At 37.0% G+C, this 24,711-nt stretch overlaps 3 protein-coding genes across 4 annotated transcripts; 2 read left to right on the top strand and 1 right to left on the bottom strand.

The window, feature by feature from the left end:
* Positions 1 to 185: 185 nt before the first annotated feature.
* LOC309501652 (vascular cell adhesion protein 1-like) lies at positions 186 to 6,014 on the top strand. Its single transcript, XM_082173813.1, has 6 exons — positions 186 to 479; positions 574 to 852; positions 1,305 to 1,604; positions 3,896 to 4,156; positions 4,244 to 4,504; positions 5,459 to 6,014. The coding sequence occupies exons 1-6, from the start codon at positions 401 to 403 to the stop codon at positions 5,590 to 5,592; spliced, it is 1,314 nt and encodes a 437-aa protein (XP_082029939.1). The 5' UTR covers positions 186 to 400; the 3' UTR covers positions 5,593 to 6,014.
* Positions 6,015 to 7,558: 1,544 nt separating this feature from the next.
* LOC309501661 (exostosin-like 2) lies at positions 7,559 to 15,272 on the bottom strand. The gene is made up of 5 exons (XM_082173827.1): positions 15,193 to 15,272; positions 13,584 to 14,011; positions 12,285 to 12,355; positions 11,998 to 12,113; positions 7,559 to 8,810 (listed from the first exon to the last, which is right to left on the bottom strand). Exons 1-5 carry the CDS (start codon positions 15,213 to 15,215, stop codon positions 8,417 to 8,419), a joined length of 1,032 nt encoding a protein of 343 aa, XP_082029953.1. The 5' UTR covers positions 15,216 to 15,272; the 3' UTR covers positions 7,559 to 8,416.
* Positions 15,273 to 15,438: 166 nt separating this feature from the next.
* On the top strand, positions 15,439 to 23,357 carry LOC309501666 (putative oxidoreductase ZK1290.5). Of its 2 annotated transcripts, XM_082173834.1 has the most exons (8): positions 15,927 to 16,333; positions 18,281 to 18,529; positions 19,057 to 19,158; positions 19,817 to 19,908; positions 21,485 to 21,667; positions 22,039 to 22,098; positions 22,272 to 22,396; positions 22,589 to 23,357. In XM_082173834.1, exons 1-7 carry the CDS (start codon positions 16,246 to 16,248, stop codon positions 22,365 to 22,367), a joined length of 870 nt encoding a protein of 289 aa, XP_082029960.1. In that variant the 5' UTR covers positions 15,927 to 16,245; the 3' UTR covers positions 22,368 to 22,396; positions 22,589 to 23,357. The 2 variants fall into 2 exon arrangements, with proteins under 2 accessions (XP_082029959.1, XP_082029960.1); XM_082173833.1 differs by lacking the exon at positions 22,272 to 22,396 and having other exon boundaries at positions 15,439 to 16,333.
* Positions 23,358 to 24,711: the final 1,354 nt, after the last annotated feature.

Below are 24,711 nucleotides of genomic sequence, written 5' to 3'. Positions count from 1 at the left end.
ATGACATATGTGTGTGTGTGTGTGTGTGTGTTCATATAGCAAAGGGGTGTTAGAATATGTGTGAAAATGGAAATAGAGATAACAGTGTACATGGGCTTATATATCAGAAAAAAACAAGCTCTGGTACGAAGAAGATAAGAAAGGGAGGGGTAGATATGATGAGTTTTTCTTTGTATATAAACTGGGCAAAAGTCGGGGCCCTTCTCATATCAGACTCTGCCTGTTGTGTGAACTGCCTTTCTTGCAAGAAATAAAGCTTTTACTTGATAACTTTTGAGATCTCCAACTGTCTTCCAATTATTGATTGAAGTCCAGAAAGAATTTCCACGACAATCATTATCTTGGTCTGAAACAGCCGTTCTGGGAATATCCAACAACATTCTGAATCCATGCTGAATTGATGCACAACGAAAGAAAGATGTGTGGAGTGAAATGCATCACTTTTGCACTGTGGATTAATATTCTCAGTGTAATAACAGGTAAGAAGAACTAGCTTACACTTTTTAAAATCAATTTTAACCTTCCACATTTCATAATTTTGACAGAAGACATTTATTTTGTATTTTTTTACAGAAAAAACTGATTTTGAATTAGAATTAACCCCACCAAAGCCAGTTATTCATGTTGGTACGGATTTGGAGCTGATCTGTCATGTGAAAGGTTGTCCAGTTAATGTGACCTTCAAGTGGAGAGCATTACACGACAACTTTCACGGCGGAAAAATTAAAGATGAGAAGACTGTTTCCCGCATGCTGATCAGGAACATCACAACTGAACACAATATTAAAATCGTGTGTAGAGCTACTTGTAAGGGAAAAACCAAAGAGAAAACGTCAAATATAAAAGTGTTCTGTAAGTAATGTTTCTCCTGTTCTCCCAGTTAGACGTGATTTTGAGTTTATGGATATGGAAAACCATTTTAACATTTATAATTAGGCTAATAGTAGGTCTACAAGTTACCAGGATTAATATACTAAATATTCCTTGTTAATAATACCTACCTACTCCAGTTTGGCCATGATTATTCATTTCAACTATTCGTATAATTATTGTTAAGTTACTATTTGATGATTGCATTCCTTACAAGTAACAGTTTTATTGTTGTTTCAATTGCTGTTATACTTTTCTTTTGAAATGACTACATAATGCTGCTTGTCTAAGTACTGATAGAAATGTTATCAGTAATAATTGGAATCGATTAGACTAGGCACTAGCAAATGAACAGTATTCAACATATATGTTCAATATATGGTAACTATGGTAAATGATTTGGATGCTGTTATGATGAAGTGTATTGTTTGCAGCATTTCCACGAGATCCTGTACTGCCCAAAATAAAGAGTTTGATAGCAAACCAAACACAGATGCTCAGCTGCACGGTCCACAACGTTTACCCTTTGGAGAGGATACAAATTGAGTGGCTTCGTGGAGATGAGACACTCTTTGTGGATCAACCTGAAGGATCTTTTGATAATGTTCTGAGTTATTCCACTGTGTTCAATTATACGCCGTCTGACTCGGATCTGGGCAAGAATATTAGTTGCAAGGCAACACTGAATATCGCTGAAATTGGATTGGAAAAAACTCGTAATTCGAATGCTGAATGTAAGTTGTAGAGCAACACTTGGCTAAATTTTATTAAAGGAATATTCTGGGTTCAGTACAAGTTCTTTTAGGTTGTGAGGCACTTAAAATGAAAGAGAATGTGGCCAATTTCTAGAAGATTTAAAAACAGAAATGTTGATTTTATACAGCACATGCATTAATTATTTTGTGAAAAACCTGTTATTTGAACGTGATATTCAATAATATTATTGATCTGCCTGCATTGACACCATTATATGAGAACTGAACTAAGCTGGACGATGACATCACGGTGGCTCATATATATCTCATAATATGTGGCTCATATTTCTCATATATATATATGCACTAAATTGATAACTTTTTTACAACAAAAAATAACCATCACTAAACTTACTTAAGCTGGACTATGACGCTATTTTCTACTAGAGCTGCTATACAGCCGAAACAAACTTTGTTGCATTATTTTCCTGTTATCGCTGTAAATCTGTTTGGACTGTGCACGAGCGCCAAGAGAGCACAGTTCCCTTCTGCCTGATAACAGCAACAACGAACACTCATCATGACTTCAAAGACAACACATCCCAGCGCCAGAACAACTCTTTTTTTAACACGAACAAACAAACACACCAGTCTAATATTGTAGGGACATTGATTTTACATTTTCATGCCCCTAAACATAACGAAATGTGACATGTCAGTCAGACGTCCTCTTAGGCGGTCCTTGGCCAATGACACTGCAATGGAGTCCAGACCTTCTGCCGTCAGTCTGAAAGTAAACAAATAGCACATTGTACTCGTGTACAAAGTGTACCATAGACCAGTGGTTCCTAAACCTGTCCTGGAGTACCCCCAACACTGCACGTTTTCTTTGTCTCCCCAATCAAACACACCTGATTCAACTCACCAGCTCATTATCACACGGGTTAATGAGCTGATGAGTTGAATCAGGTGTGTTTGATTAGGGAGACAAAGAAAACGTGCAGTGTTGGGGGTACTCCAGGACAGGTTTGGGAACCACTGCCATAGACAGTAAAAGAAATGGACACAGCGACCCCATTGGATTCAAAGGAGAAAAGTGAAGTCAATTAGAAGCACTCACTTCCTGATGGTCGAGCGTACTGCACAGACTCAAACTGAGCTTGACGACGTAGATGTGACGTGAGCAACCCGTCTGTCTTCTAGTAGCTGTGCCGAGAGAAATCTGAATCATTCCCTTCCGAAACTTGCAGAGACGGAGAGTGTGAGTAGGAGGTGTCCATGAGCTTGGAGCAGGAGCAACTTTTGCTAAGTATTCTGATTAATTATTTTGTCATTTTGCCTCCACGTCCCCCCGATTGCCCGCGAGCTTCTCCTCCTGTCCATACGGCAATTTCTCTGCTGTGCGACAGAGAGTCACGTGGTTATGATGCAATCGTTAGCCTATTATTACAAAAACGGCTTCTACGGGGCCATAACGTAAGCTACAAGGTAATGGAGCCTTTTATACATTTTTGTGTTTCTTTAGAAATAAATAATGGAAAAATTGAGTCTTTAAACGCCTCAGATGTGAAGTTATTCGCTGTCAAAGTGACGCCAAAATGAATGGGAGTCAATGGAATGCTAACAGCAGGTGATGGTCTGCTAATCAATGGCGGCGCCCGGGGTAGCTTACATTTTTTGCGAAACATTGGCCCCCTGCTTAATACGCATGATGTTACCGTTTTGTTTTCACAAATTATTTTGTTGTTGTTTACACAGAGATGATTACGGTATCGGTTTCAAAACGCTGTTGTCATGTAAATGAATGGCCAAAACGCATAAAAAGTTCTCTGTTTTTAGTTGAAAACGATGTCATGTAAACGGCCCCTTAAATGCTGGAGACAGGAAATGCAAACATGTATGGATTTCACTGTGTTGGTGAACTTTGCCCTATGAATTTGTATCTTGTGAAGACGTGTGTCCAATAGAAGATCTTAGCTAAATAAATAAAAAACGCAAACTTTAAATCTGCAGAAGTGCAGTAGATTGCATACATTTTTTTTTAACGCAGCAGAGTGTGATGTCATATTATGACCATTGCGGAGTCCGTAAAAAATGTGCTTGCTCAAAGTCTAGCATGACCACAGCATAAGCACCTTTTAACCAACATTTTTGCTTATTTTTAAAGAAAAGGAAAGATAAATGGGAATTTTTAATCAACATTATGTCAAAAGTGGTGTCGATTGAGCTTAACTTGTACTGAACACGGAATATTCAATAATACAAGTTTATTAACAATTAAATTAAATCACTTTTCATGTGTCATAATTGATTCTACATTTCTTTCTAAGATGGTCCAGGAACTATTACAATTTCCAGTAATAATCCCTCAGTAAAGCTTGGTGAACATTTGGAGATAACATGTCAGGCAGATGGAAATCCCCAACCAACAATCTTGTGGTGGAAAGAGGAGACTGAACCTGCACAGATTAAGAGCCAGAATGAAAAGCTCATAATAAATAACGCTTCCAGGTCTCAGGCAGGTTGGTACCGCTGTGACGCAAGCAATGCAGTGGGAAGCCAGCAAATGAGGGTAAAAGTCATTGTTCTAGGTGGGTAAATGAACTCAGGATAAGATTAGCTGTCTCGTCTAACCATTTTAAACCTGTCCATGATCTTTAAACTCCATTTAAATGCAGGTCCTCCAAACATCCCCAAAATCCAGCTAAGCCAAAGAGGAGACCCAAAAGAAGGAGAGAACATAACCATATTGTGTTCTTCAGACGATGGGTCAGCAGGACTGACTCTGTATAAACAGAGCGCTGCGTCAGGAGCTTTGAACAAACAAGCTGTGCTTTTAAACATCCCATCAGTCCAAATAACAGACGGAGGGATTTACATTTGTGAAGCAAAAAATGACTTCGGCACTGAGAGAAGCACAATCAACATTACAGTCGAAGGTGAGTTTGGAACATTTCTGGAGATTTCGCTTAGTAAATGTCTTTGCATGGGAAGTCACTTTGCACCAGTCTTATATTAGTATTTATAGGCTATTATAGTTTTTATTCATATTCTTCAGTTTTCAACTTGGACAACGACTCAACTCCGGTGATCAAATATGTTGACTCATGTTTTATGACGGGTAGCTTCTGTCACTTTCCCCTTTTTGCTCGCAAACTCCTTTCAGTTACAGATTCAGTTGTTGTGGCTTTAAGCTACTTCAGTGCATATCATATAGCCTGACATTCTATCCTTTATTTATGGACATAACGTAAACATGCGCGGAGGAATAATGAAAGTATACAGTTTCCTGGCAAATCCATGCTGACAACACTAAAACGGGAATAATTATTATAGGCTTACCATACTGATTTATGGTAACACATTTTGAAAGATGGTTTTATGATGTACTTGCTCATTATTTATATTTTATTATTTAAATAAATTGTCACATAGTATAACTTTAAGTGAAAGTGATGGCCAAGTATGGTAACCCATACTTGGAATGGGTTACCCTCTGCATTTAACCCATCCAAGTTAATGCACACACATTAGGAGCAGAGAGTAGTTAACACATTATACAAACGTGGATACACACACCCAGAGCAGCGGGCAGCCTTTGTGTGGCGCCCGGGGAGCGATAAGGGGTTAGGTGCCTTGCTCAAGGGCACCTCAGTCATTTCCCACCGGTTCTGGAATCGAACCAGCAACCTTTGGGTTATCAGTTCAACTCCCTAACCACTAGGCCATGACTGCCCCTAATTAAAAGAAAGTAATACAAATATCTACAACACCCTTTGGCTGAGACATTATACAACAGCACTAATCATAACTTATTCAATAAGGCTGGAATATAATATTTCACTTACAATGATGTTTCTCTACTCCAATGATTCTTTACCCTTTAAATCTAGCACTACCCGATGTGGTGAAAATGGCCATACTGCCCGCTGCAGGGTCTGTGTCACTGCTGACTATCGCTGGGCTGCTGATCCGATACTGCAGAAAGAAAGCCAGGACAAACTCCAATAACATCACACTCAGCTAAACAGATGAAGAGCACATCAACAAAATGAAGCATTGATCTGAAAGCAACATTCACCTGGACATTATCTATACTGTAAATGTCTCAGACAGGTGAATACATAGCTGGGCTGTGTTTTCTGTACTTATTTAGTCATTTTATTACTAACTGTTGGAGCCATTTCAGCGTTTATGTCCAGGTTTGGCCAGTAGGTGGTACTATGGTCATAGCTAAATGGGGCTCATCTACTTAGGAGGGTAGGTGTAATCAGACACAGGTGTTGCCAGAGGGGAAATGGCCAACTAGTTTTTGACCGCCACAGATGCGGTGGGTGTATGTTTGATAATGTGACAGTGTCGATGAAGATGGAAAATTGTTCCGTTATGGATAATGAAGACCTTGTGTAACAATAAATCATATCTCTCAAGACAGAGAGGAAATCAGAACATGAACTCCTGTTAAATTATTTCTGAACCAAACAAAGCGGCCACGGCAAGCGCGTCAACTAGCCGACTTCAAACCTCTGCGTAGCCCTCAGCTGCTTTAAGCTTAGGCTTAGCGGTTATACTAACAGTGTTATTTTCTAATAAGATGGATATTTGATGGACAATCTCTAAATACAACGTATATACAGTGTCCCCAAAAAGTTTTTGGACACTTAAAGGGTTAGTTCACCCAAAAATTAAAACTCATTAATTACTTATAATAACTATAAATTATGCATAATTAAATGCAATTAACCCTAAACCAAACCATCATCCTAACCCTATAGTAAGTAGTACATAGTTATTATTACTCAGTACTTAAATGTATAATTACACAGTAATACTGACAGCTTTAAATAAAGTGTTACACTTTTCTCTACTTAACCTCATTTCCTTATATTATCTTGCATCATGTGCTTGATATCTTGATACCTGACAATGAACTGTGAATATCCATAAACTTATAGCGGATGCTTAGCCAAATACTCTCTAATAAAATAAAAATTATGTCATTAATTACTCACCCGCATGTCGTTCCAAACCTGTAAGACCTTCGTTCATCTTAAGAACACAAATTAAGATATTTTTGAGTAAATCTGAGAGCTTTCTGATTCATATCAAAATTCATATTTTGATGACCGCACTATTAAGTAAAAAAAAAAAATATATATATATATAATTTGAACAAACATTATGAAATGTTAAATTCTTTGAAAATATTTATAGATGTTCTTACCCGGGAGTGTATAAAGTTTTGTTATTATATTATTAACTCTTTCCCTGCCAGCGTAAAAAAAAAAAAAAAAGTTGCCAGCATTTTTGATCATTTTCACAAAAGTTTCATGGCCCCAGATTTTTTGTTGTTGTATGATTATCTGAATATGCAATATATCAAAAATATATATACAAGTACTAAGTAATACTAATTAACTACATTTCCTTACTATAGAGGGTTACACTTTATTTTAAGGTGTCATTGTTACAGTGTAATTATATATTTAAGTGCTGACTCTGAGTAATATTAAGCAACTACATGTACTTACTATAGGGTTAGGGTAGGATTAGGATTTGGTTGAGGGTTAGTTGCATTTAATTATGCATAATTTATTGTTATTACTTTAGTAACTACATGTAACGTGTAACAAGGACTGTATGTAATTTTTGTTTTTGATTACAATATTTTTTTTTTTAAATAAACTAAAGATGAGGGAGTTGCTAAGCTTTTCCTGGTGTGAGATAAGCTGTTGTAATTAAAGGATTCAGATTTGTTCTCAGGAAATAGATCATGGCACAGCAGTTATTTTGGCTCCATTCGTAGCGATCACTTTGATCTGTAAATCACACGTCTTCTGTTGTGACTTTCTTTCTTTCTTTCTTTCTTTCTTTCTTTCTTTCTTTCTTTCTTTCTTTCTTTCTTTCTTTCTTTCTTTCTTTCTTTCAGTCACTCTCTCTCTCTCTCTCTCTCTCCCCTGTTTGCAGCATGTAAATCAATAGTTACCACAAAATGATACTCACATTTTATTCACATATAAAAACTTAAAATATAAAAAGATCATTGTAATTTTTTAATCTTACAATTCTGACTTTTTGTCTCAGATTTGTGAGTTTATATCTTGCAATTTGGACTTTATAAATTGCAATTGCGAGTTTATATATCAATTCTGAACTTATAACTCGCAATTGCAAGTTTATATCTTACAGAGCCCCTAAAGGGACATGTAGATGGAAAAAATAGGAGATGGGAAGAATACATAAAAAATATATTTCAATGCTTTGCGTTCAAGCTTGTGTGTTTTTTGCGAGCGAAAGCTAATTTTCTCAGGGGAACATATTTTTTTGCGAGCGAAAGCAAAAGCACTGAAATACATCATATAATATAGAATGTGTTTTTAATTTTAAATATAAATATACATTTTCACTCCTATGTCATATTTTTTCCCTTCATTTTCTCTCTTTAAAGGTTCCGTATTATCACGCAGTTCTGACTTTTTTTCTCAGAATTGTGATAAACTCGCAATTGCAAGTTATAAAGTCTGTATTGTGAGATAAAAAGTCACAAATAATTATCCTTTTTATTCTGTGGTGAAAACAAGCTTTCATAGCATCATAAGAACATGCATAAATTCTCAAATAAAAAAAAAGAAGAATCTAAGACTACATTTCTAGCTATTAAAAATGTAAAACCACAAAGGCCTGAGAATGTAGAAATGTTACAGTTGCAGAATTCCATCAAACCTGTGTTGGATGAACTCATGTATTATGAGATGTGCACTTTCAAGTGTTTAAAATCTCTAAAATTGTCCAAAAAGATGACATAATATCTCATTACTGAGATTGCACCTGTTTCACAAAATGTGCTGACATCATATCCTGCTCTTGTGATTAGCATAGCTGGGAAAGCCGAACTGTGAGATCATGATGTTGGAGTAGCGGAGCGGCATTTCTCCGTAGATCTGTGTCAGCTTGTTGAGGCAGTAGGAGCGCTGCAGCATGTGCTCCGCTCTGTGCCACATGCCCACATACCCGCTGCTGGCTTCCTTCTCCAGGTTACGCATGTCCACGGGCCTCACGAACACCCCAGAGGGGCGCTTCAGTCCGGGCACCTGTGAGAGATGATGTGCCACAGCAAAGTTCATGGCGATGTCGTCACAGTTCTGGGTTTGGTCCACCAGAGTGTGCACTTCACCGGGCTGATCTCGGAACAGCTCCAGGAAGCGCCGATGGAAGAACGCCGCTCCCACCAGGATCATTGAATAGCTAATGGAATGATGAAATGACATTTATTCGGCTGTATTGCGTGGTTGTGACTTTTGTGCTGCTCTTTTCCCAACACATTTTACTTTCAGAATGTGAAATAGGGATCAAATGCATTTAAGTGTCCACAACAAGGAACACTTCATCAGTAAAGTTTAAAACCAGTGTTATTTTAGGATTATTTCTATACTATTATAGTATCTATTCATATTTTAAATCAGCTTTTATATTTTTATTTTTCATATTAGTGTAAGTTTTATTAATTGTATTATGTGCTTTTGTCATTTTTATTTCTTTTTGGGGTTTTAAAAATATTTATATTTAGTATTTATTTTATATTTAGTATTTATATTTACTTATAATAATACTTTTAGTATTAATACTTTTCGACTTGAAGTCGACTAGTCGCTGATCATAGGCTATAGAGGGCGCAACAGGATAAGAAATCTTTGAAGTCCACTTTTACGCTCCATTTCCAAAGTTAACATGACAAATAAATGTATACTCTGAGAGCGCAACACAAGACATATTTGATTATACCATCTGGATGCTCAAAATGAATCGGGTGAATGAATGTTTTACAGCTTATTGTACACGTACGTTAATCGCCGTTCTGAACTAATGCACTGCTGCATTGTAACACACACACATACAGACAGTAGCGCACACATCACATCACATGCAGATCACACAGAAACATTCAGCAGTGCAGAAATGTATTGTCAACACTGTTTTGTGATTTATCAATAAAATAGCTTAGAAACCGAAAAGTTCAAGCATCAATTTCTTAACTAAAACCCACAGCTTCACTAATAGTAGAGCGACGCTGCCAGATATAATTAAAGGGATACTTCACCTCTGGAAAGATGAATGTGTATTTAAAATAGGTCATTTATGTAGAAGAAATGTAAAGAAATTTTTGAATTTGGAGCTTTCTAGACTGAGAAAAGCCAGAAAATGTATTTTTGGCTTATGTGGATGAAAGACAACAACTCCCAGAATGCACTTGCTTTGCTGCTCTACGAGGCCACTCCCAAGCCACGCCTCCCGGTTAGAGAGCGCAGTTGAAAACAACAAGGTTAGGCTACTAGTGAGTCTCCGTGACGAGTTTGCCCGGGATTTCGAGATCGCCCAAAATGTCCGGGATTCGGCTTTTGCGTTCTACAGTCGCCATTCATCATGTTTACTGTGGCGAGCAGGACGAGGCTGACGGCCGCGGGAGAACGATGAGAGGCCGGTGGCGTCATTACTGAGACGCGCCGATCTCCTATCTCTCACGGAGGAGCGGGAATTTTCTTAGCAATGTTAAAACGCACATCAACCGATCACTTGTTTAGCGTTCATGTAAACACTACATTCAGATTCACCAATCGGAATGAATTCAGTTAGATTGAAACAAAAGGTGTGCATGTAAACAATGAATGGCGACTGCAGAAAGCAAAAGCCGAATCCCGGACATTTTGGACGATCTCGACGGCCGGACATGTCCGGGAAAGAGGATGGTAACCCCTACTACTCCGCTTTCTCCACAGAACAAGAGCCTTCTAGCTTAGCTTCCAAAGAAAGACGGCTGATACTGTGTACATTCTGTGAGTGAGATCCCACCTCCTATGGGCGGGCTGAAAACATGCGGGACAGCCCCTCCTATTGGCTGTAGTCTTTAGCCTCTGGCCAGAAAATCCTCCTATGACGCAAAATGACGATTTTTGCGTCATCGGAGGATTTTTTCCAGACAAAAAATACATAAATCTCTCATCTCAGGGGGATATGAGGGTGGAAAGCACGGTAATTCGAAAATACTACAGGTTTTCTACTAATACAAAGCTTAATGCTAAATCCTGAAGTATCCCTTTAATTCACACGCAATCGCTCTCTCACTAATGCATTCATATAAATGTCATCTTTACTGCGCTGCTTTATCTGTATGTGATCTAGAACGAGCAGAAATCTGTGAGAAATATAAAGACCCAAAGACAAAAGAACTGATCAAAATAAGCTGTTATGTAGGAGAAATAGCCTTGTGGGTAGCGCTGTGTGTCATATGCCATAGAACAAGGCAACCCGCATTCGAGTCTCAGCTCGAGGTTCAGGCTTATTTGTTCATTACTGATGTCATCAGCGGCTAGTCGACTTGACTTTAATCACATAAATGTCGACTTTAAAACATCTGAAGTCGTTCCCCTAGTGGGCACTCATGCAATGTAAGCAATGTCGTACATCCGAGTGAACAAGACGGGGAAGTTAGCGAGGGAAGGGCATAAACAAATGGACTTAAACGCAGCCCTCAATCGCAAGCGCAGCACAGCTGTCAATCATGACGTTACACTTCGTTTTTATAGCGGTTTACTTTATGACCTATACTGCAGCCAGCCACCAGGGGGCGATTGAAATGCTTTGGCTTCACTTTTCAGGAGGGATGAAGTAGGGCTGAACGATTAATTGCACTTTCCATGTTATCGCACTTAAATCGAGATGGCTTATCATGATTTTAAAATCGCAAAGGCTGCGACTATTTTTTATGCGCAGCTTGTCATTGATGTACGGTTCTGTAAACGCTGCTCCATCTGAAAGCACTGTGAGTTTGAGTCACTTAACGAGCATTTGAAAAAACAACACGCGTCAAACATCTTTCCAAACATGAGAAGCATTTATGAACCTCTTGTCCAACAACAGACAACATTTAATAACATGCATTTACTCCAAACTCACTTCATAACGACAGTTGAGCATCCTTCTGTGAGATGATGTGCCTTCTTACACAGAATAAGGCAGTCGTGTATTTATAAGTCATGTTTAATCAAAGCGTTTCAATCTTCTGTTTATTCAGCTTCTGCGGCGGGGCATATTTATCGTGTCTGTGTGAGAGCGCCCTCTGGCGTTCAAATGGGGCAGTATTTACTATCAATCAGCCGCACTCCACTGACAAGCTGCGCATAAAATAATCGCAGCCTTTGCCAAATCGCATGCGGTTTTATTGCGATTAATCGTTTAGCCCTAGTATGAAGCGCACTCTCTTTTACAGCTATTAGTCACAGCAATGTTTTCACACTGCTTGGTAATATTTCAGAATATTCAACCATGAAAAATATAAGGAAAGTTGTTTCCGAGGTGAAGCGAGTTATAGGTCAGTTTTGGTTTCATGTCCGACTTTTGCATTAACTTGGAAATGCAGAATTTTTCCAAATCTCACCTGTCGCCTCCACCTTTGTCTGGATCCTGAAGCTCAAAGCTGCCATAGCTGTACACACCAGATGCTGTGGTCACATGCTTCCGTGGAACAAAACCCACAATCTGATCTGGGAATTGCTACAACACAAATTTAAATGAAAACAAGTTTATGTATTTGTCCCTGAAGAGAGAAATTGAAACAGAATGTAAAAAGATAGTCAAGTAAAACACAGATCAAATTTCCTAGAGTTGCTTTCAGAAAATATCTCCACAGAATGTCAATAACACGATGCTTATGGCAAACATTACCTTCCAGACAGAAAATACAAAGCTGATGTCGGGAACACTGACCAATGTGTCATCGTCTAGCATCAAAACAGCTGCCGGGTGAAAGAGAGTGTCGGTCAGTACAATCTCAAAGACAAAAGCACATTAAATACAGTCGTAATGAATCTAGAAGGATTGTGCTTTAAAGGGACAGTTCACCCATAAATGACAATTAATTCTGTCATAATTCATTCACCATCATGCCGTTCCAAACCTGTTTGACTGACATACTTCTGAGAAAACATTACATTGTATTAAATAAATAGGACAGAAATCATATTTAACTTATCTATTAATTTATTAAAAATATAGCACATTAAAATGCAGTTCATACATACCATCACTACTTCTATGATGAGCATGATTTTCATTTCTGAATTAACATTTGTTTAGATAATTTTGTAGGGCATAAAGTAAAAACGGTCCAAATGGACCTTCAAGACTGTGTTACGGTCAAGTTTCTTAAAATATCATATTATTTGACTTTTTATGACAAGCCAAAATTAGTCCCAGCTCTAAAATGTGACTTCCCTAAAATCTTGACGGTATTTAGGAATAAATAATTTATGACATTTGTATGAATAAAATGTTTAGTAATCTGCACTGTTCCCGTTAAATAAAAATGTGTACACTCATTTGTGTTTTAATCTAGATTTTAAAAGACTTTTCCTTTTTATTATCGTGGGCAGTCTCATATGTCATTGACCCCTGACCCTAAATGGGAAAAATACGGATTTTTAACTTTTTTTGTGTGAACTACCTGGCAGGTCACCTCTCCTTCACGTGAGAATCACACACCTATACTGTCCTGATACTGTTCGTTGCTCAGACTCGCTCTCCCAGTTTAAAACTAGATTAAAGTCGCATCTCTTCAGCCAGGCATTCATATAATCCTACAGTTCAAACTACAATCCGGCCTCTAGCTCATAAATGCCAGAGGAGAACTGGCCCCCGACTGAGCCTGGGTTCTCCCAAGGTTTTTTTTTTTCTCCATTAGGTCACCTGATGGAGTTTTAGGACACCATTAGGTCACTTGATGGAGTTTTAGGACACCATTAGGTCACTTGATGGAGTTTTTCGGTTCCTTGCCACTGTTGCCTTTGGCTTGCTCAGTTGGGGATATTTTGGGGATATTTAATTTAATTTTATCAATCAATAAATTCCTCTTGTAAAAAAAAAAAACTTTGTTGTATTATTTTAATTTAATACTGTGAAGCTGCTTTGATACAATCTGTATTGTGAAAAGCGCTATACAAATAAACTTGACTTGACTTGACCTACCGTCAGTCTTGATCTCAGGGTGCGGATGCAGTCGATTGCGCATTCTGTTGACGCTCTGCTCTTTGAAGAAGACGGGCACAGGGTGTGGGCCGAGGGCATCCCATAGTTTCCTGGGCGGTGGCTCGCCGGGGTTATTCCACACTATGATGATGCACTGCAGGTGAGGCACAGCCTGATAATGATTGAGGAGCCTGAGGAGTATATCGGTGCGGTTGTACGTTTGCATGATTATAGTAAAACTGTCCTCTGGGTCCGGGAGGGTGAGTGAGGCGTTGGATCTATGGCGGAGCTGTCGGAGAATCCTGCCGTCCTCATTGTTAGGCAATAAAAAGGTCAGAGAGACTCCGGCCAGAAGCAGCAACACAATAGAGATGATGATGAAGTGTGTCCGCATGCGGCCCAATGATCTGCAGAAGCACCAACCAATCCTGAAGACAGGAGAAGACAAGAGGTTTGAAGAGATGCAGAGATGCACCACGTTTTCCACAAAAATATGAAGCTGCACAACTGTTTTCATCACTCATAATAGTAAGAAATGTTTATTGAATGGCAAATCAACATATGAGAATGATTTCTGAAGGATCATGTGACTTTTTCTTCTTTTTTTTTTTTAGCAAAATTGAGTTATTACTGAAATAACGTCTTAGACAATGATTGATCATATGTATTATACACATAAACACAAGATATGCAATATTTTTGTTTCGAAAAACATTCATATAAAAAGTTACAGTAAAGACTTTTACTTTATTACAAAACATTCTATTTCAAATAAATGCTGTTCTTGTGAACTTTGTTCATCAAGAATATTTTTTTTTTTAAATGCATCACAGTTTCCACAAAAATATTAAACTGCATAACACTCATAATAGTAAGAAATGTTTATTAAACAGCAAATCAGCATATGATAATGATTTCTGAAGGATCATGTGACTCTGAAGACTGGAGTGATGATGCTGAAAATTCAGCTTTGACATCACAGGAATAAATAACATTTAACGTATATTAAATAGAAAAAGGGTATTTTAAAGTATAATAATATTTCAAAATATTACAGGTGTTAATGTATTTTTGCAGTCTTGGTGAGCACAAGAGACTTCTTTCAAAAATATATATAAAAAAAAAAATCTTATACCCACTCGCCTAAATATGTGAAAAAGTTCCACACTGATCATAACAGGATTTACAGAATGATCAGATCAATGCCTGGGCTGGACTTATTGGTGTAATTTAATAAAGGGGGAAACATTAAATGTAGATATTGCACAATCTGTGCACGTTTTATTCTCAGAATTTTCAGTTGTTGTTTAATGGCGCAAACATAAAAGGTCCACATCGAGCAAACACAACAAACAGGGAATAATGTGCTAACACATATGTTCATTATACCCGGATGCCTTTCATGCATGCCAACAGTTTTACGAAAAATGACTGTGTGCCTGTCTAAAAACAACAGAAAACATTGTAATTAAAACTTTAACGGTGAAAGACACTGCATGCGACGAATTATCACATGCATGCCATGAAGCAAATAAACTCAACAGACCTGTCATGATAGACAGTAACATGAGTAGATTTGCATTTTGAAATAAAACAAAGCAACAAGTACCTCATTGAGTGTGTTCCCATCATATAAGCAAGACTCCTGAAGGAAGTTTACTTGCTCGCGCGTGCGCACTGAGTTTCTTATAGTGAACGGCTGTCCGACTCATTTCCGTGAATCGGTTCCAAACGCGGTTCAGTGGTTCTTTACGTCACCATAGGGGGTGTCAATCCACTTGGCTTGGCGTCGGCCACCCCTAGAGTATTGTTAATTTCTTTATTTTATATGGCAAATTCTTCATTAATAAACAAAAGTTTGCAATTGGTATTCTATCCTATCCTTATTTTGACACTGCATTCACCTCACTTCTTAAATCTTAAAATAATAAAAAAAGCCCTAAGATTTATTAAATATTATGATTTTTTTTTTTTAAATACATGCACTCGAAAGGTTTCCTTGTACACCAATGTATGTTATTGTATCAATAAAATGGTAGTGTGTGCTCATATCTCTTGCCATGTCATCTTTTGTTTTTCATTGTTTTTGTATAAATAGTTTTTTATTTTTTATTATTATATGTATATGATTAGCCTAAGTATACTTATAATAAGTATGTAATTCATTGACAATGTTCTTATGTTATTTAGCATTAAAAAAAAAGTTGACGTTGGACGCGAGTGTTTATTTTATTTTATTTGTTATATATCATGTATCCCATTTCAGTTTGTTGGAGCCATTTATATTTTAAAAACATAATAAAAACATAAAGCCATTTAGAAACTAAATATTATTTGCATTTACAATAACTATAATTTTCTTGTCCGAATGATCCGCTAGATTCACTGATTCGGTCAGTTTAGCAAATGATTCATGTTCATTCGGTTCATTTAAAGATTCGACTTAACGGAACAATTTCGTTCACGACGCTAATTTCTTTAAATTAGAGATAGGTGAGGCATTTCACATGTTTTATTCTGTGAGTTTACAGAAACATTTATAGAAACGCTCGCGTTCTTTCCTGCAGAGAGCGGTAGTTAGTGAGAAACTAGGGTTTTCTTCTCTGATACACATCGAATCGTGCTGTGTCCATAGAAGTGCACATGAGCTTTAGTCTAAAATATGCTGACAAATCCCAGCAGCTGCACTGCGCTGTCCTGTCCTACGGTTGGGCTGTCGAATGGACTGAACATTCCCATTCTGGGTTTAGGTGAGAACAAGCGCGCCTTTATGACATCCCAATGCAACAACAACATATAAAGGATAGAAGAGTGTTTCTACTCACTGCTTGTTTATCTGACTGGGCCAGTCTGACTCATAATTTTGGGTACCATATAAGTCATGAGATGATATTTATGAGATGAAAAGTTGAAATTATGACATAAAAGGTAGAAATTATGTCATAGAAATAATTATTTCCTAATTATAACAGTCATCATTTAGACTTTGTTTGTATCATAGTTATTTTTTCTTTATTCTTTTTAATATAATTATGACTTAGGCCTTATTTAGCTAGTTATGACTAAGTTTATCATAATTTTGACTTTATCGCATAATTTCACAATGACAAAGTCATAATTATGACTTAGTAAGTCTTAATTTCGACATTTTATTTCATAATTATGACTTTTTATGTCATAATTAAGATTTATCAAACAAGCAAAATGGGTTTCCATAGACTCTATAGACTTTACATAGGTAATTTACAGCCGTTTGTTAGGGCAGGGCCATTCCTACAGTTTGGTGGATTTTAAATAGATGTACCCTGTGATGGATTTTTTTAATTAATAAAATAGTAAACTGTATCTTAAGCTAACTATGTTTCTAACATCTAACATTATTTCTCTTTTTAGGCCTAACATGCTAACATTTTTAAACACAATGTGCTAAAACATTCTGTTCTTTGTTTTTGAATGTTGCCATAGCCCTTTACTTTGGTCGTGTGCCATATCCCCTTTACTTTGGTCGTGTGCCATATACCCCTTTTACTTTGGTTGTTATCACAAATAAGGGAAATGAAACTAGACAGATGACTGGGCTTGAAACCTGGTGATTATAAAGTTATCATCAAAACAGAATTTGTTCCTACCTAGTAACAGAAGGGTTTGCATACGAAGAACCATATATATATATATATAAATTAAATGTGTAAAATCATTCAATTAGTTTGTGTCCCTCAAACTCCAGTCCACCCTGTTATATTAGTGCTTTTTGCCTTTTATAATCTTAAGCGTATGCCCTAAATCACATGACTTACTTGAAGTGACATAATTTCTTGGAAGGAAAACAACTCCAAGAACAAAGTAAGAATCAGTCATACACTTTTCTCTCTTTTTCATAATTTTTGAAGATTTATCTAATGGCATAAAATAGCATTTCTCAATGGAGGCGTTCGGAGAACATCAGGGGCAATATTTTCCAAAGGGGGGATTTGAGGTGTTTTTGGGGGGTGTTTGTTAAAGGTGAGTTTACGACGTCAAAGATTTACGAGCTGAATCTTGTAACTACTTAAAAAAAAAAAAAGAAGGTCTGCAACATCGTCTACACCAGCACATCCTTGGACACATTAAAGCAAACATTTCAAATCCATTTGTCCTGTTGTCGGTAGCGGACCTAGATAATGGTGGCGCTGGCCCAATAAACACTGAGAAACACTGCCTTAAAACATAACATGTCCACCCTGTTATTTCTAATTATACTGAACATGAAAAATAGATTTTATCTGTTAAAGTTCTAAATGTCAATCTTCTGTTAGCATGTTGTTCTTTCCCAGCTAGTAATGGGCTTTATTAGTTTAAAACACCTACCCTGTTACACTCTGCATTGTAAATATGTCATGTAACAGGGTGGACAAATGCCATAGAATGTGAAATTTGAAATATGTGGCCTGGATTATTAGGTTATACTTGTCTGAGCTTGACCAGTGTGTTTGTATGATAGACAGACATTTTCTTCCTCTGACAAGACTAAAAAAATAATTTTATTAAAAAAAATTTCTCAACAGAAATGCCAGTTTTTTGTTAGTGACACCAAAATTGGCAACATGTACTCTTTACCAGAAATGATTTGTGTATATTTGAGCAGTGTCAAATGTCTTTATTGTCACTACATACACAAGAGTAACAGTTTTGAATTTTTGTGGTCTCTCATTCATCAGGGACATCTCATGATGGAGGCTACAGTCATGAGGCGGTGCTTTATGCTCTACAGGAGTGCGGGATAAGACATATAGACACGGCCAAGCGTTACGGCTGTGAAGAGGCTTTGGGGAAAGCTGTGGCTGACAGTGCTGTTCCACGAGAGGAGCTCTGGCTCACCACCAAACTATGGCCTGGAGATTACGGCTACCAGAGCGCCAAACAAGCCTGCCGGGACTCGTGTGCCAGGCTGGGGGTGGATTACTTGGGTAAAAGAGTCACATTTTAAAGGGATAGTTCACCCAAAAATGAAAATTAGCCCATGATTTACTCACCCTCAAGCCATCCTAGGTGTATATGACTTTCTTCTTTCAGACAAATACTATCGGAGTTCTATAAAAAAAAAATGTGCAAGCTCTTCCGAGCTTTACAATGGCAGTGAATGGCCCTTTCTATTTTGAAGTCCATAAAAGTGCATCCATCCATGATAAAAGTGCTCATCACGGCTCCATAAAGGCCTTCTGAAGTGAAGTGATGCGTTTGTGTAAGAAGAATATCCATATTTAAAACTTTATAAAGTAAAATAACAGAAACAGCCATTCACTGCCATTATAAAGCTCGGAAGAGCCAGGATATTTTGTAATATAACTCCGATTGTATTCGTCTGAAAGAAGAAAGTCATATACACCTAGGATGGCTTGAGGGTGAGTAAATCATGGGCTAATTTCTCAAAGATTTATTTATAAACAACCATTGAACGTCTTGTAATGGCTTTTGAAACAACTTTTTTACACAGACCTGTATCTGATGCACTGGCCTGACTGCATGGTTCCAGGTCTCTCCAGTCGAGAGGTTCGAGCGGAGACGTGGAGAGCTCTGGAGGAGCTTTATGATGAAGGTTCGTGCTCTTTCAGGCTCATTCTACTGCGTATAATCTATAGACTTTACATAGGTAATTTACAGCCGTTTGTTAGGGCAGGGCCATTCCTACAGTTTGGTGGATTTTAAATAGATGTACCCTGTGATGGATTTTTTAAATGAATAAAGTAGTAAACTGTTATTTCTCTTTTTAGGCCTAACATGCTAATACTTTGAAACACAATGTACTAAAACGTTCTGTTCTTTGTTTTTGAATGTTGCCATACCCCTTTACTTTGGTCGTGTGCCATACCCCTTTTATTTTGGTTGTTATAACAAATAAGGGAAATGAAACTAGACAGATGACTGGGCTTGAAACCTGGTGATTATAAAGTTATCATCAAAACAGAATTTGCTCCTACCTAGTAACAGAAGGGTTTGCATACGAAGAACCATATATATATATATATATATATATATATATATAAATTAAATGTGTAAAATCATTAAATTAGTTTGTGTCCCTCAAACTCCAGTCCACCCTGTTACATTAGTGCTTTTTGCCTTTTATAATCTTAAGCGTATGCCCTAAATCACATGACTTGCTTGAAGTGACATCATTTCTTGGAGGGAAAACAAGTCCAAGAACAAATGACAGTAACTCAGACAGTTGATCATGTCCCCTCTTCTTGTTGCAGGTTTGTGTCGTGCCATTGGAGTGAGTAACTTTCTCATCCGTCACTTGAACGAGTTGAAGGATCGCGGTGGAATTGTGCCTCATGTTAACCAGGTGTGACTGAACGAATGGCTTTTGAGTTACTGAGTTAACTGAGTTAACCTCAGTTAACTCTTAAAATCTAAAAATGAGAACTGCATCAGCTGATGATGATGATGATAATGAACTTGGTTTAGAAAGCATGAAGTGCAAAACAAGCAGCTGAGATTGTTATAAATAAAATAGGAAAACTACTTGTACACCTTTAAAAAAAACATGAAAATGTGTTGCAACCTCAGTTAGCTTTATCTAGAAAGAATGAATGTTTATCTTTATTCTCCATGATAACAAAATCTGTTATTAAAGCTTTTTAGAGGTTTAATACACTCAATAGCATCCTTCATAAACTTCTGTACATTTAAATATTTAAAATGTTCTATTTTATGCCATTACTACAAAGCAAACAATTATTGTTTTGGTCAAAATTCAAATGTAATTGCAGAAAAGAAGGGTAGATATAATTTATAAGCTAAAAAATATATATATTTAAATATGCCCACCTCAGATGATGATGATGATGCTAAACTTTTTTTTATAAAGCTTGAAGTGCATAAAATGCAGTAGATTGTTACAAATGAAATACGACATTTATTACAAAAATATAAATTAAAATAAATATTAAAAAACTTTCATATACTTCAATAAAGGCATCAATACATTTAAAAAAACAAAACTTTATTAAATAAAACACATAAAATTAAATCAAATGATGCATAAACCACAACTTAGTGGCATTCTTACTTTATATAAAAAGATATAAAAAATATGCAAAGGTATTGGTTCATAATAATATATAGAGTATATATATATATAGAATATATGAATGAATGAGGCATTTATATAGCGCTTTCATATGTACTACTGTACACCCAAAGCGCTTTACAATCATATCAGGGGATCTGTCCTCAACCACCACCAGTGTGCAGCATCCACTTGGTGACGCTCACCACACACCAGCTATAGGTGGAGAGAGGAGAGAGAGTGATGGAGCCAATTCAATGGAAGGGGATTATTAGGAGGCCATGATTGGTAAGGGCCAATGGGTGGAATGTGGCCAGGACACCGGGGTTACACCCCTACTCTTTACGAGAAATGCCATGGGATTTTTAATGACCACAGAGAGTCAGGACCTCGGTTTTACATCTCATCCGAAGGACGGTGCTCTTTGACAGTATAGTGTCCCCATCACTACACTGGGGCGTTAGGACCCACACAGACCACAGGGTGAGCACCCCCTGCTGGCCTCACTAACACCTCTTCCAGCAGCAACCTGGTTTTTTCTCAGGAGGTCTCCCATCCAGGTACTAACCAGGCTCAGCCCTGCTTTGCTTCAGTGGGCAACCAGTCTTGGGCTACATGGTGACATGGCTGCTGGCTATATATAGAATAATCGATGCATGAGGGCAACAAAGGCTATCCCATCTGGTCCGAGCCAACAGAAGGTCTACTGTGGCACAAGTCACACAATTTTAATGATGAAAAATAAAATAAAAACTATACGAGAGATTAATGCAGAATTAGTAAACCGGACTGTATTTTGTACAAGGTGCCCATTATGCAGCTGAATGATTTGAGTTTGATTTACTCGCAGGTGGAGTTTCATCCCTTCCAGCAGCCTCTGGAGCTGGTTGAATATTGTCGGAAGGAGAATATTGTTTTTGAAGGCTACTGTCCTTTGGCCAAAGGTCAAGCCCTCACTCACCCAGCAATCATGAAGCTCGCCCATAAATACGGCCGCAGCGCGTCACAAATATGCATCCGCTGGAGTATTCAGGTACAGTTTGCTTTTCAAAAGACCCTCAAATGCAGTTTATAGGGATCACTCAGAATGCAATATTCTCCCGCTCATGTTGTTCCAAACCTGTAAAGGTTAAATCACGGTTTCCTATTATTTCCAGATATGTTACTCTCCGTATGAAGATAAGCTCAAAGCTGGTCATGCACTGTAGACAGTAACATTATGAAACAATATAGTTTCATAATATTTGTGAAATATCTGTCTGTGACAGTAATGTAATGATCATCTCCCAACTCTTGAGTTTTGTTTGAGATAGTATTTTTTCTTTTCCAGAATGTCATGCAAATATAATTCAGAAGTAGACGTTATAATGTTATTCATTAACTTCGTTCTACATTTCTTTTCAGAATGGAGTTGTCACAATTCCAAAGTCCACCAAACCAGACAGGATCCATGAAAACTGCCAAGTAAGATTAAATCTGGATCTTACAGCTGCAATTTAAAAATAAATATATAATTATTATTATTTATTATACATTCTCAGTTCTCTTTGAATACTTTTTGCCACTAATTGAACTATCATTAGTTTCTCTTTGAGATCATCCTTTTGAAACCGCACTCATAATGTTGTGCCGCGCAGGTGTTTGGGTTCAGGTTGGATGATTCAGACATGGCAGCTCTGAGTTTGTTGCATGATGGGAGACATGTGAGCTGGGACCCAACTCATGTGGAATGACCAAATCTCCAAGAAAACCACCTGTTCAGGTGAGCTTGGAAAACAGTGAGAGGCTCAATCAGTCTAGTTTGGGATTTACAAAAAATCTTAAATGGTACTGTATCATAAAGTAATTATATACATTATGAAGGATGATCTCAAAGACAGTTTCATTGTTTAGGTTAAGTTGTGTGTGTTTTTTTTTACCTGATATTCATATTAGCTTCATAATTACTTCACAGGTTTTTGGATTCACACTGACAGCAGAAGACATGGACCACATTAGTGGTTTACACACCAATCAGAAGCTGATTCATCTCACTCATCCAATCTGGAAAGGATAACCTGGCAATCAAAATCCAAGCGGTTTGTTTTTCGGACACTGACAGGTCCTGATCTCAGTGTGAGAGGAAAGGTCATTTATGAAAGTGATGAATGCAACACAGTCAGTGATTTGAAAGCTGCTGCTGTCACATGTGCCTTTTTAAATGACAAAGCAAATGTGGTGTTTTAGTCACGTTGAAGGACTATTATTTGTGCAATGGTCTAAATATTTATAGTAACGTTAGTAGGGGGTGTACAGGGTACAGAGCTTTTGCCATAAATATTTTTTGACATTGACATTACCTGTGCCAAATAAATGTTTAACCATCCATGCTGTATTACTGTAACACTACAACCTCAATGTTTATTTATTGTGTACACACTAAGAGCTAGTTAGTACACTTCTGTATCCTCAAACACTAGACATGGATAAACTTTTATAGTGATTTTAACTAGGTTAACACAAGCAAGATGAGTTGATATTGAAGTCTAATCATGTTCACTGTATTATTATCAGTTATGGCAGATGTATGTTCTGTTCTCCCCTATTGTTTTCTGTTATGCATAATCTGTCAAATTGTTGGTTGAATCAGAAACACCACTTTAGCAATTGTTTATATTTCTAATTCTATTTTAAACTCATAGATTTGTGATGTTAAAAACAAGAATAAAGTGTTGCTGATGATATTTAGTGACTTTTACCATATAATGTCATTTACCACAAGAAAAACTGCATTAATGCAACAAAAACTTTTAAAATTTATAGCAAAAACTTTAAAAAATATACAAAAAATATCTATATTGAGTGGTTTAGTCCAAATTTTCTGAAGAGATGCAATCCACTATATGATGAACAGATTAAATTTAGGCTTTTATTAGCATACACATTCATGGTAAACGGAAGCTCAAGCATGTTCGCTTGACGTGCGAGAACCAATGAGGTTCATTCTTGTTACGCTGCACATTTGAGCTTCAGCAAGAACCAATGAGGTTCATTCTCGTGTGTTATGCATAGGGTGACCACCCGTCCCGCTTTGCGTTGTAGCGCACAGCATTTTCAACCCTTGTCCCGCGCGTCGCATATTGAGAAAATGTCCCGCATTTTCATCAGTCTGTTGGTTTATAATGATCGTATTAAGAAAACGTGCATGTGTTCTTTTGCCTTTTTAAGAAAGCATTTTATTTATTCTTTTTGCAGCGTAGTTTTTCACCTATTTATCAGCGCTTCGTCAGAAGTACAAATACAACAGCCGTTTTTTAAATCCTATCCAATGGTTGAAAAGAAAGGAGTAAACACGGTCACTAGTAGGTTGTGACGGTTGTCAATCAAAATGTGGACTGGTGATTCATTCCATGTGTTCCCTGTCAGAAAACAAATGGATAATTCGGTCAATTAAAATTTTAATTTAACAGAATTGATCAACTTGTTTCCTGCTGTGGTTGTTTTAATTCACATCCTTTCTAAAAATTAGTTTTTGGTTTAATATATTTTTAATATATAAGACTGTCGATGATCTAATTTCATGTTGTTTTATATTTTATTTGTTCATTGTTTATTTTGTTGGATTTTAGTTGGACTTGGTCAGGGGCCTGTTTCAGAAAGGAGGTTAAGTGAAAACTCTGAGTATGTTAACCCTAAAATGAGGGTTTTTTCTGTTTCAGAATGGGAGGTATGTTAAACCTGAGAAAGCAGAGTAAGTCAAGCCTGTTTCAGAAAGAGAGGTAACTTATACTCAGAGTCAGTTACCATGGTAACTTACTCTGTGAACCTAACCTGGTCGGGAGCAGGTTTTCTTCAGTAAACCCAGAGTTTCTTTCGGTCTCCTCCACTTTTTAAAGTGGAAGTGGTGTTTAAACACCTCATTCATTCTTTCAGTACATTTTTATTAATAAAATTAATCTTTTATTAATAAATAAAATATATTATTATTATTTTTTTTTAATTTTTTTTTAATAAGATGAAGTCTATATAACTCCTTTACTGGCAACTGAAAACACAGTAGTAAATTAGAGTTACATAATGTAGTTCTAAACAAATTCT

This window comes from Leuciscus leuciscus, assembly GCF_965113295.1.
Source record: "Leuciscus leuciscus genome assembly, chromosome: 6".
Classification (NCBI taxonomy): Eukaryota; Metazoa; Chordata; class Actinopteri; order Cypriniformes; family Leuciscidae; genus Leuciscus; species Leuciscus leuciscus.
The sequence above is the reverse complement of the archived record's forward strand: the minus strand, read 5'-3'. Positions and strand labels throughout refer to the sequence as shown.

Bases quoted from the DNA above. Each gene is read 5' to 3' on its own strand.
- LOC309501652 (XM_082173813.1), top strand. From the start codon at position 401: ATGCACAACGAAAGAAAGATGTGTGGAGTGAAATGCATCACTTTTGCA. The intron at 853-1,304 runs GTAAGTAATGTT...TATTGTTTGCAG, and splicing joins GTCAAATATAAAAGTGTTCT to CATTTCCACGAGATCCTGTA. The intron at 4,157-4,243 runs GTGGGTAAATGA...ATTTAAATGCAG, and splicing joins GGTAAAAGTCATTGTTCTAG to GTCCTCCAAACATCCCCAAA.
- LOC309501661 (XM_082173827.1), bottom strand. From the start codon at position 15,215: ATGATGGGAACACACTCAATGAG. The intron at 14,012-15,192 runs GTACTTGTTGCT...TCCTGTCTTCAG, and splicing joins ATGGGAACACACTCAATGAG to GATTGGTTGGTGCTTCTGCA. The intron at 12,356-13,583 runs GTAGGTCAAGTC...TTCACCCGGCAG, and splicing joins CCCTGAGATCAAGACTGACG to CTGTTTTGATGCTAGACGAT.
- LOC309501666 (XM_082173833.1), top strand. From the start codon at position 16,246: ATGCTGACAAATCCCAGCAGCTGCACTGCGCTGTCCTGTCCTACGGTT. The intron at 18,530-19,056 runs GTAAAAGAGTCA...TTTTTTACACAG, and splicing joins GCTGGGGGTGGATTACTTGG to ACCTGTATCTGATGCACTGG. The intron at 22,099-22,588 runs GTAAGATTAAAT...ATTACTTCACAG, and splicing joins GGATCCATGAAAACTGCCAA to GTTTTTGGATTCACACTGAC.